We start from the raw sequence: 13,005 nt of genomic DNA, 5'->3' as shown, positions 1-13,005 counted from the left end.
GAATTGGCCTTAATGCAACAAGGATATGTGCTAAAAGTGTTAAACAGATTTGAAATGCAAAATGCCAAAACAATGGCAGGTCCAATGGATCTACATTTCAAACTATCAACACACCAAGCACCAAACTCAGAAGAGGATATAGAATACATGAAGAAGGTCCTTTATGCCAGTGCTGTAGGTAGCTTAATGTACCTAATGGTGTGTTCTAGACCTTATCTTGCTTACGCAGTAAGCTTGGTAAGTAGATTTATGGCAAATCATGGTAAAGAACACTGGAAATCAGTCAATTGGATTTTAAGGTATCTTAAAGGAACAACAGACACCGGTTTAATCTTCAAAAATTCAAGAGAGCATGACACCTTGATAGCAGGGTATGTGGACTCAGATTATGCTGGCAGTATTGACACTCGGAAGTCTCTAATAGGCTACATATTTACCATCAATGGCACAGCAGTAAGTTGGAAAGCTAACTTACAGTTAGTAGTAGCACTTTCAACCACATAAGCTGAATATGTGGCAGTCACTAAAGCATTCAAAGAAGCAAAGTCGATGAAAGGTTTCATGGAAGAGCTTGGATACAAGCAAAAGACAGTAACTGTGTTCTGCGACAACCAGAGTACCATACACCTCTCAAAGCATCAAGTTTTTCACGAGAGAACAAAGCATATAGATGTAAGGCTACATTTTGTGTGAAATGTGATTGAGTCCGGAGATGTTGAAGTCCTTAAGATTAGCACAAATGACAATCCAGCTAATATGTGTACCAAAGTCATAGGGACAAACAAATTTGAAAAGTGCAGAGATCTGGTTAATGTAACCAGATGCAAGCTGCCTTAAGACAATAAGGCAGGAGGAGGTGCGTACACTGAAACTCTTGATTGCAGATAAGGTGGAGAATTGTAATATATCAGCAACCAAAATCCTTATTGAAAGCAGTTGGAAAATCGGTTAAAACAACTATAAGTAGTTGGATAAGGGTGAAGGTTGAAGGCTTGCACTTGATCACAAATATATTCTGGAACAAGCAGGTATATAAGGGTGGAGACTTGCAAGGGTGGACATACGATCATTCACCGAGAAGAAAATCGAACAAGGAGCAAGAAGCCATTCACACAAGGCACGAGAGTTTTTCTTTGAAATTCTAGAAGAGAAAGGCTGTGGAGTTTGAGTGGTGTCACTGTACTTAAACTTGTTCATTTGTATACTGATTCTGAAATAGTGGAAAAACCTCCCGTGGATGTAGATCATTTTCTTGATCGAACCACGTAAATCTTGCGTGTTACTTCTCGTTCTTAATTTTTTGTTGATTCGAAGCAAAGAGTTCTTAATTCAATTGCGTTTCAGTCGTGAAGCTAATACACAAATTAGATTCAAGTTTTAAATCCAACAATACAACACATAGTGTCCAAAATCATTACATTCCTTACATTGCACATAGTCAAACCTTTTGGAATTAAATTAATTCGTACCTTCATTCTTTTGGCGAATTTGACCTTGGTTAGGAAATTCTGGATTTTTCTGGAGCAGTTAGATTAGAAACTTAGATTTTTTTCATGTCTTCTTTTTGTCTTTTATTTTTTTCAAATAATCTCCAAACTTCCTCGTGATATAGAAGATAGAATCGTCACATAAATCCGACTCATTAACTTCGTGTAACAGTTGAAGAATATCATTGTATGAATCATTTGATACTTGAAAAGCAATTGTCTTATCTTTATCCTTTTTTCTGCATATCCATATTCATCTCGAAAGTGCGGAGTGAGCTTATCATATCTTCCAGTTCAATTTGAGTTGTGTCTTTTGATTCATCAATTGCACAGATCTTGATATTGAATCTTTTGGACAGAGATATGAGTACTTTGCTAACAAGACATTCATTCGATATTGGATCACCGAGACTAAATGCTTCATTGGCAATCTCTGAGGCGACGGTCATAGTCAATGATTGTTTCATTCTCTTCCATCCTCAGATTTTCAAATTTAAATATTAACATTCTCAGCTTTGTCCTTCGCATACTTTCAGATCTTTCACAATGTTTTTGAAAGATTTCCCGCGCATCCTTAGCCGATACACAATTTTAATCAAATTAAACATGTTTAGTTGACTGAGGTGAAAATGGAATTCAAGGCCTTTGAATTTTGGTTTGAAACTTGTACTTCATCAGTTTTCCATCCATTTTTTGGTTTTTTTCAGACTATCCTCATCTTCATCTATTCTTTTCGGAGGACTCTAGCCACTTGCAACTCGTTGCCAAGCTCTTTCATCTATCGACTTAATATATATTCTGATCTTGACCTTCCACAGTGATACTCACGAGAAATTTAGGGTCCGATTCCAGCAAGTGTCACTAATCCAGACGCAGGAGGGTGCTGCTGAAAATAATATAGTGAATGAATGAATCATACACTCAAATATGATATTTATAGGAGAATACATGGGCCCTGATGGGCCTTCCACAAATGGTATGGGCCTAACCCTAGTGGGTTTATCCATGGGGTATCACCAGTCTCCCCCTCCCGAGTCGAACTGAATCGTAGGTTCGAAGTTCGATTAATTGTGTTGTCCTTGGTTTGCCAGGTGTGAGTTGTGCATTCTCCCCCTGCTTGTCGTAGGATCGTTTTATTCCGACCAGCACCTCGTTCCCGTCAAACCACACATAAATGCCCGTCACCCAACCCACGCCTCGCCCATCATCGTCTCGTCCCTAGCCTTGCATCGCAGCCACCCCATCGCACAGGCCTCGTCCACACACAGCCGCGCGCACTCGCCTTGCTCCCTCGTCTGCCACTCTCCGTCTCGCCTCCCACCCTTGCCAGTCATCATGCTCGCCCCACCTCTCCTTCAACCCTCGCCTTCGCCTGCTTGCTGCTCGCCCGGGCATCCTCCTCTACCCTTGCCCTCGCCCTCACCCAACCTTGCCCTCACCTGCTCGCACGAACACACCCTCGCCTAACCTGCCTCACCTCATCCAGCATGCCACCCCATCGCGCAGCCCTCACCGACACACAGCCGCGCATGCCCGCACTGCTCCCTCGCATGCCACTCTCCGTCTCGCCTCTCACCCTTGCCAGTCCTCACGCTCGCCCCACCTCTCCATCAAACCCTCACCTTCGCCTGTTCGCCCGAACACACCCGCGCCTACCCTGCCTCGTCTCGCCGTATAGCCTCGCCCTCATCCAACCTCGCCCTCGCCTGCTCGCCCGACCACACCCTCACCTACCCTACCTTGCTTCGCCCAGCATGCCACACACACACACGTCCGCGCCCTCGCCCAACCTCGTCCAACGCCTGCACCCTCACCAGCGCGTTGAGAATTGTATTTCGAATAGGATACAATGGAGATATTCCCTTGCGAATGATTGTGTGGAGATATTCCCTTGCGAATAGGATACAATGGAGATATTTCAATCCCCGTAATTTTTGTAGCAGCAAACATCGTTCGTTAACGACAAACCAAATAAATTTTTCTAACACGGTATACCCTCTTCACCCCCATCTTCAAGGTCCTCTACTAAGCTTTTGAAAGAAAATAATTCCCACTTCCCCATGCCCTTGACTCCTCTGCTAAAATAGTCCTTAGCAGGAAAAATAAATCTTCAACATCATCACCCTCTAACTCTACTGCTAGGCGATGCCTAAGCAGGAAAATAAAACTCTCACCTCATCATCTCGTAACTCCTCTGTTAACCCGGACCATAGCAGGAAAAATCAAACTCTTACCTCATAATCTCATAACTCCTCTATTAAACCGGGCCTTAGTAGGAAAATAAATATTCTCCACCCTCACACTCTAACTCATCTGCTAGGCGACGCCTTAGCAGGAAAATAAAAAATCTCCATCTTCACCCTCTAAATCCTCTGCTAGACGACGCCTTAGTAGGAAAATAAAATTTTTCTCCTCCCAACCTCTGCTCCTCTGCTACACGATGCCTTAGCAGGAAAATAAATTTTTCTCCTCCCCAACTCTGCTCCTCTGCTAGGCACCGCCTTAGCAGGAAAATAAAATTTTTCTCCTCGCCGCCTCTGCTCCTCTCCTAGGCGATGCCTTAGCAGGAAAAAAAATTTTCTCCTCCCTAACTCTGCTCCTATGCTAGGATATGCCTTAGCAGGAAAATAAAATTTTTCTCCTTCCCACCTCTGCTCCTCTGCTAGGCGATGCCTTAGCAGGAAAATAAAATTTTCTCACTTTCATAATACACCAACATTCATGAATTGAAAAGAAGAACTTGATTTTATTGAATCTCAACTGATTACATGGGAAAATGCAAAGATGAAATACATAAACGATAAAATCCAGAATGATATTCCCTAAGGTGATAAGCATTCCAGGGACTCCTTAGATCCTTGCCTTGAGCATTCTCCAAGCAATATGCTCAAGAATTAAATTTCTCAATCACTCTGAAAAGATCATCCCACTCTGGGTCCATCTTTCCCCTCTGCTCTTCTTGTACCTTCAACAGGACCAAGTCACACACTTCTTCCTTCCCTACTCTTGTTAACCTCCAAACGCGCTCTTTTCCCCTCCTCTCTCACTACCCCTTCATAACATCGATGCGCGGCTTTTTGGTCCCCGCACAAGACTCCAACTCCTTTTCCCACAGAAAACTTAAGTTTCTGATGATAAGTGGAAGCTACAGCTCTAAAATCTTTCAAGGATGGCCGTCCTAGAATTTCATTATACACTGACGGGGTATCTACCACGGTTAAGGCTATCATTTTTGTTACCCACCGAGGATCAGTCCCCAAGGATAGAGGAAGAACAATCTGACCCAAAAGCGGGATGACGTGTCCTGCAAACCCATACAGCGGGGTAGATACCGGCTCAAACTCAAATCCTTCCATCTTCATTTGATCCAACGTGCTCTTGAAAAAGACGTTCGCGGAGCTTCCATTATCAATAAATATCCTTGCCACATCATAATTGACAATGGTGGCCGTCACCACCAAGGCCTCGTTATGTGGAGTCACAACGCCTCGGAGGTTTTCCGGGTCAAAGCTGATGACGGGGTCTTGTGGTAAGTCTGTACCCCTAGATATTTCAAAGTTTTCCAACCTCCTCCCATGCACTTTCCGAGTTCGCCCGGAATCTCTGTGAGTAGCACCCCCCCGAGATCATATGAATCATTCCTCTCGTAGGGTGGTTATCCTCATTTATTCCCCTCCTTGGTTCGACGGGATTCTGAGGGACATCTTGACCTCGACCTTCTCCTCTTTGCTCCCCGACCCTCTAATTTATCCATGGAGGGCCTTGACCAAGCCTAAGGGACGGGCGAAACCTCAGTCGACTCCCGGATGCGGATCCTTCTCGTCTATCCCCGCGAAGACAATCTAGCACTACTCTCAACCCTTTGCGACTTCTCCCACCTCCCCTCGGGCTCCCTCATTTTCATCATCTCGTCATGACTCCTATCCAGGGGAACATGTGATGAGAATTGCCTTCTGTCCCTAGCCTTATCCTCATCCTTCTTGACTGCACCTCTCTTTCTACCTCCTCTTTCCACTCCCTCAACTCTACTTCCCCCAGGCCGCTGCTCCATCCTCTTATGCCGCTGGACATCTTCTAGATTTACATATTTTTCTGCCCACGATAACAGATCATCATAATTTGATGGAGGTTTCTTTACCAACGATTTAAATAACTCCCCTCCTCTCAGTCCCTAGGTAAAGTCACTTATCATGATGTCAGGAGTGGCCGCTGGTATCTCCAACGATGCATTGTTGAAATGCTGGACAAACTCTCGCAAAGCTTCCGCTTCTTGTTGTTTTACCACGAACAGGCTCAAATAATTTTTTTGATGCATTTTTCTGCTAGCAAATCGATGCAAGAAAGCCGTAGAAAAATCCTCGAAAGACTCTATGGAGTTGGGCTGCAGGGTATTAAACCATTGCTGGGCTGACCTCACCAACATGCCCAGAAACACCTTGCACCTGACTCCATCCGAATACTGATGTAACATAGCCGCATTCTCAAATCTCCTCAAGTGTTCTTCGGGGTCAGTATGTCCGTCATATTCTCCCTCATTTGACTGTCGGAAATTTGGAGGAAGTCCTTCTTCCAAAATGACCAGTGAAAAAGGACTTCCTTTCTTGGGGGCCGGCGCTCTGCTTCCCACCTGCTGCCTCAACATCCGTATTTCCTTCCACATCTCTCCCATCTCTGCATTCTCAAATCTCCACAAGTGTTCTTCGGGGTCCGTATGTCCGTCATATTCTTCCACATTTGACTGTCGGAAATTTGGAGGAAGTCCTTCTTCCAAAATGGCCAGTGAAAAAAGACTTCCTTTCTTGGGGGCCGGCGCTCTGCTTCCCACCTGCTGCATCAACATCCTTATTTCCTTCCACATCTCTCCCATCTCCGCATTCCCTTCGCTTGGTAGGGGCTATGTCTCTTCAATCCTGCTCTGCTGGCCCTCAACATTTTCCTCTCGCTCCTGGCGAGTGGCTTGCTCTTCAGCAAACATAGATTCTTGGTTCCTCTTCAAAGCCTCATCTACTATCCGAGTGATAAATTGACCCAACTGCTCCAGGGACAAGTTCCCCATATTCTCATTGGGACGGGGTTGCTCGGCCCTGGTCTCTTGATGAGGTTGTTCAGTTCTTGTCTCCTGACGGGGTTGTTCATGCCTCGCCTCAGCATGAGACTGTTCGGGTCCCATCTGAGGACACGATGATGCTAAGTTAACTCTTCTGCTCCCTCTCCTCTCTACCATCTCTACGTCTCAACTCAAATATTCTCCCAGACGGTGCCAAGTGATACTCACGAGAAATTTAGGGTCCGATTCCAGCAAGTGTCAATAATCAAGACGCAGGTTTCAAAATTGTCCCGAGCCTGAAATCACGAATAAGACCGTTAGAAGAAGGCCAGGAGGGTATCTTGGCGTAGCCCCTCCGACGCTCAAGTCATAGACTGAGGACCCTCAAGTCAGAGACTGAGGATATTAGTGGAGAGCAGCTGAGGGTGCTGCTGAAAAACAATATAGTGAATGAATTAACTGAACACTCAAACCTGACATTTATAGGATAATACCTGGGCCCTTGATGGGCTTGTCTTCCATTTGGGCTAAGGATGAGCCAGGGGTAGTGGGCTCATCCATGGGGTATCACATAGATTATAGATTGATCCATCCAAGATAGGTGATCGTAGTGCTACGTTTGCAAGTGATGCATCCATTAATTAGGCTGTTAAACAAAAATAATCAGGATCAACATTTAGTATATGAAGAGTAGGGTCTTATACCACTTGTTGGGATTTCTGTTCAACATAAATTATGAAAAGTTGTATGTATCAGATATAAATGTTGTCTCAGATGTTGTAACACTTGGTGACAACTCGCAGCGAAATAATATAACATAAAAATAAATAACTTTAACAAAAATAACTTGGAGATAATTGTGCACATATATAAATATTTGTGGATGTCTCAAGGTAAAATAATCACTAGAAAAACAATTTGAATTTACAAAAACCAACACTAGTGATTCTATGAAAAATATCTTCTTTAAAACGTTAAGGAATCAAATTGTATCCTAAAAGAAATAATCAGATTAAAAAGTATTCAAGGAACACAAATAGTATGCCGAAAACTGGAGCAACAAAAACATGATATCCAATCAACACTTTCAAAAGTGTTGTCTTCATATGTCTCCAACAATCACGGCAACACGTTGTAGCAACGATGATCTTCAAACGAGGACGCTCTGAGACTTAATCTTTATCTCTTATAATATTTCTCGTCATTCAAAAGTCTCTTTACAGCCACTACACTCTCCTCTTTATATAGAATTCTTTTCTCATAGAGTTTATCCCAAAAAGATATCCTACAATATTTGAAAACAAGGATTTTACTAGAAATAAACTCATTTAAACAATAATATCGTATCACGAGAATCATAGCATTATCTAAGATTTAGAAAGGCAAAACCCTTAATTAATTAGAGTAGATCTCTTCTGAGACGCTCTCACGAATCTTTACCTGTGAGAAGGGTTAACCCTATCGATATTCACAGTAAAAAGTAATACTCTTAGCATTAAAAGTAATATTTTTTCATGCATGACCCAAATAAGAGATTCGTCTCACAAAATACGACCCGTGAGATCGTCTCACACAAATTTTTGATAATTAATTATTTCACGCAATCTTATTGATATATAAAAGATAATTTAAAGAATAAATTATATCTTGGAAACTAATAATTATTTTCCCTTTCAACTTACCATCAAGTAGCGTATTTTTAACTTCTTTGAAATTTTATAATTCTTTTAATCCCAAATGAATAATCGGTTCGCCTAAATAAACCATCGAACTAATGACAAACAATAGTTGGTATAATCTTTTTTTTGTTGTCAAAGTTGAGTGCACCATCAAATCTTTGAGTTTAATACAGATTTTTATATCATAACATTACGTCATTCAATGTTTCATGTTTTTGGATGCAATGAAACTATTCTCTGTGGTTGACTTTCTTCAAATATCATAATCATTTTCTTTATAAAAAAATTTGAATAAAAAATATGTTTATTAGTATAACAAAAGTAACAATTAGATCCATGTATAAAGAAATCAAATTGAAATTTTGTTTTCGATTAGTTTCAAAAAATTGAAAAGTAAGTTGAATATTGTTTCCAAGCCCACCAAATTAGTAATTCCCCTTGAGCTTAATTCGTCTGACCATTCATACCAAAACACTAGAGAACTCCAGATTTCCTAGCCCTTACTTAACCACGCCACCGTCTATTATACCCAAAAAAAAAAAATTAATTATAATTCTTGTGTTTTGTGGTATATTATTGTTAGGCAAAAACTTATGTGAAACGGTCTCACGGGTCGTATTTTGTGAGACTGATATCTTATTTGGGTCATCTATGAAAAAATATTATTTTTTATGATAAGAGTATTAATTTTATTGTGAATATCGGTATGGTTGACCCGTCTCACAGATAAAGATTCGTGAGATCGTCTCATAAGAGACCTACTCATTTTATTAACGTATAAAAGTTTTTAATGATGTTTAAATTAAAGATAGATAAATCTTTTATCAAATTGCAGATACTGAAATACAATTTCTTGTGAAATCTCTATACTTGGGTTTTTACGGTTTAATTTCGGCCTAATTATTTATTTCTTGTTAACGTACAAAAGATTTTAACAGTAACAAATATCGTGTTTTTGTTATAGTGAGAATAACTATGTGTATATATTTTATTTTCCCTTCAATATTTTTAAAATATGAATTGGTTATCTAAAAAATATATATTCTACAATCAAATTCCCATTCTACCACATAAAGTACAAGTGACTTTTCACGAGACTTTCTTTTTCATATATAGCAATTCAATTAGCCTAATCCTACTTGGTTTTCTAGAACTATAAAATTGACATCTCATTCTCATTGCTTAATTAAAATAATCTTTGGTCAACACTTGTTAATCTTATCCACGAAGCTGTCAAGCAAACTAGGGGAAATAAAAATATATGAATGAAACCCCCACCAAATTTTCAAACTTTCAGCTCTCTTAGAACACTCTAGACCATATAAATTACACGTTCTTTTAGCATATTCATAGTATATATATATATATATATATATTATATATAAACCATATCCACGTTTTCCATCCCTTTAATCCCACTTCATTTTTCTCCCCGTCTCCTATTCTCTTTTTTTTCCCCAAACACGAGGCACAAATATCAACATGGGAACTCTTGTAGGACATGTGGCGCCCGGATTTGGCTTCTTTGTGATAGGATTATGGCATCTCTTCAACCACGTCAAACTTCATGCCCTGAACCCCAAATCCTACACCTCTTCACCATGGTTCCCGACTTCAAGAATCAAGTACTTGGAGCTCTACTTGATCATGGTGGGAAGCTCCATCTCCATAGCTATGGAGCTCGTTATAGGGCCGGAACAACATCAACCACTTGACCCCGACGGAACCATCCCTTCTGTTCACCTCCACAACTTCGAACATGCCAATATATCTTTATCTTTCTTCGCTTACGCATGTTTATCAATTGTGCTAGATAAGATTGCCCCTCCAGCACAATACGGGATCACAAATTTCCTCGGCGGGGTGGCATTTGGGCAGCAACTCCTACTCTTCAACCTCCACTCATCGGATCACATGGGGGTCGAGGGCCAATACCATTGGCTTCTTCAAATTGCAATACTTGTATCACTTTGTACCACACTTTTAGGCATCAACTACCGCAAGAGTTTCTTGAATAGCTTTGTCAGGTCTACAAGTATAATGTTTCAAGGGGTTTGGCTAATAGTAACAGGCTACATGTTATGGACCCCTAGTCTAATCCCTAAGGGCTGCTTCATAAACCTGGAGGAGAGTCATGAGGTGGTCCGGTGCCACAAACATGAAGACCTCGAACGTGCCAAATCGCTAGTCAACATTCAATTCAGTTGGTACGTCGTTGGGTTGACAATTTTCGTGGTCGCGATTTATCTAGTCATGATCAAGTTATACTCCAAAAGAATCCAGTATCAATCCCTAACGAAATTTGTCATACAAGATGATGATGAAGATGATGTCGAGGCGCAAAAAAATGTAGACAATATTAAGGTAGGAGATCAGGTCAAGAGTTTTCTACAAATTGGGAAATCATTTACCCCAATGGACATGGAAAGGTAGAAGGTGAAAAGGGGAATTTGGAGATGAAGTTGGTAGTGTATAAAAATTGAAGTTACGACGAGTGATTTGTTAGGTAATCTCTTTTTTTGATTGATTAAGCCATCAATAACTTTGTCTTGGGGTTATGTTCGTTTGTCATATAATTTCCTATAAAAGTGGGAGTTATTTTGTTTAATCTCTGCTTTTTAAAAAATAAAAATAAAAAATCTTACGCAATCAAAACTCAAAATCATTTATTGAAAGACACAAATACCTGAAGTGTTACTTTTTTTTAATTTGATTGTACATATGTCAGTTTGGTTTGATTTGGTTTGGTTTGGTTTGCTTCATTTTTCAATTATGCTGCGACCAAAATATTTTTAATTTTTTGGTGGAACGATATATATCTTCAATTTTGAGATTTATTTGGTTTAAAGAAAATAAGCAAAAATTTGTGTGAGACGCTATCACGGATCGTATTTTGTGAGACAGATCTCTTATTTTCGGTCATCTATGAAAAAATATTACTTTTTATGCTAAGAGTATTAATTTTTATTGTGAATATCGGTAGAACTGACCCGTCTTACATATAAATATTCGTGATACTGTCTCAGAAAAGACCTACTCAAGAAAATATTGTACGTTAACTGTTATTATAGTTAATGTAACTTCTCAAACTATCTTTAATTCTAATAATGTATGCCATATATTTTAATTTCTGTCACTGTCATCTATACTCAAATAATTTAATTTAATAAAGGTTATAAAGTTTCAAACGCAACCGTTTTTGTGGCCCATGCTCAGTATAATTCTAAATAAACAAACAACTGTTAAATAGACTCGAATTGAGCCTTTACGCAACTTGACAATATTAGAAACAAATTAAGATGCTATAGGTGATTTGACTATGTAAGATGTGGAGATAAAAAGTTATATTACTGATTGATGTGTTTGTATACTGCTTTCTCGCGTCCAAAACAAAATGAAAATTTTAAAAATTTTGTTTTGATGTTCAAAACGTTATTGAGCGTCGTATAATTTAAAACTATTGCATGTAGATTTGATTTATCTTTATGTATTTAACGTCGACTACAACTATCTCGATGTTTAGGTGGTAATAGTACTTCTTCTAAATCCCTAGGAACTTTCTCCAACATTTTAATCAGATCCACGATAAAAGACTTATTCGTCTCCTAGATTAGACTAGAAAATTAGGAGAAATTTGCATCGAGATGATTGCAAGAATTTTAAAATCCGGCGGTGGTGCGATGGCGTTTCATGGAAGGCGAGGGGAGAAGCTCGACCGAGCCTTGTCAAAGAGGGAACACCAATTTTTCCCTTCAAGCTGGAGACAGAAAAAGAAATTTTAGATTTGATTTTTTTTTTGTTGTGTTTATTGCGTGTTATCAATCATAACATATATTTAATAAACCAAATATTTCCTTCCCACCAAGATTCTAACACACACATATATATATACATATATAATTAATTAATTAACTAATTGTTAATTAAATAAATAATTCCAAACTCCTTTAGAATATTCCATTAGAATATTATAATTTTTTTTCACTACTACTAATTTATTATTTAATTAGTATATTCTAAATTAACTAAATAAATAATTTTGAATTCGTTATAATCTCGATTGACGATCAAACAGCGCCGATATATCGATGGTAAAATCTCGTTCATATAATGAAAAATAAAAATTTTGAATGCCAAATTTTTCAATGATCCATTTTTGGCAGGTGTCAGTTTTCTGCACTAATTCATTAAAATAGACAATTTCACTATATTCAGTTAGCAGTTAACCTAAATTCAACAACTTTCAATAATAGATTATAATAATAAACTACTTTATAAGAAATCTACTTGATCTCCATAAAACTATAATCGTTAAATTCAACCACTTGAATTCGATTATCTCAACGGGAATACAGAATCTAATACTTGTGTGACCCTCAATATTTTAGGGATGCAACAAGTCGTGGGTTCACGATTTCATGTGATTCAAAATAATATTTGTTCATATTCGAGCTTACCCTAATTAGTCACATTCTTTTTATCAACTCTTGATCAAGAACGTCAGAACTCGAAAATGATTGCACGAATAGGATCACAATAAGAGTGTCTAGTAGCATCGTCCAATGATCGTATATGTATAATTGATAGTGGCTGCAAGAACTTTAAGTTAAAGTTAGCGTACTATACGGTCCCTTTAACTCATATATCCCGATTGAATATGCAACAATTGGTGTATCAAGAATAACAAATGAATTGAGAACTGTAACGCCCCGAAAATTTAAAGGTCCACGCGAACCACATGCATTTGAATTATTAAATTCTCCTGTATTTTTAATTAAATGTTTTAATTTCA

The 13,005-nt window shown here is 39.0% G+C and overlaps 1 protein-coding gene across 1 annotated transcript; it reads left to right on the top strand.

Moving 5' to 3' along the window:
- The first annotated feature begins 9,621 nt into the window (after positions 1-9,621).
- Positions 9,622-10,737, top strand: LOC142529273 (uncharacterized). The gene has a single exon (XM_075634755.1). It carries the CDS (start codon positions 9,696-9,698, stop codon positions 10,644-10,646), a length of 951 nt encoding a protein of 316 aa, XP_075490870.1. The 5' UTR covers positions 9,622-9,695; the 3' UTR covers positions 10,647-10,737.
- Positions 10,738-13,005: the final 2,268 nt, after the last annotated feature.

This window comes from Primulina tabacum, chromosome 16 (genome assembly GCF_025594145.1).
Source record: "Primulina tabacum isolate GXHZ01 chromosome 16, ASM2559414v2, whole genome shotgun sequence".
NCBI lineage: Eukaryota > Viridiplantae > Streptophyta > Magnoliopsida > Lamiales > Gesneriaceae > Primulina > Primulina tabacum.
Note: the sequence above shows the minus strand (reverse complement) of the source record. Positions and strands in the feature narration are given on the sequence as shown.

Bases quoted from the DNA above. Each gene is read 5' to 3' on its own strand.
- LOC142529273 (XM_075634755.1), top strand. From the start codon at position 9,696: ATGGGAACTCTTGTAGGACATGTGGCGCCCGGATTTGGCTTCTTTGTG.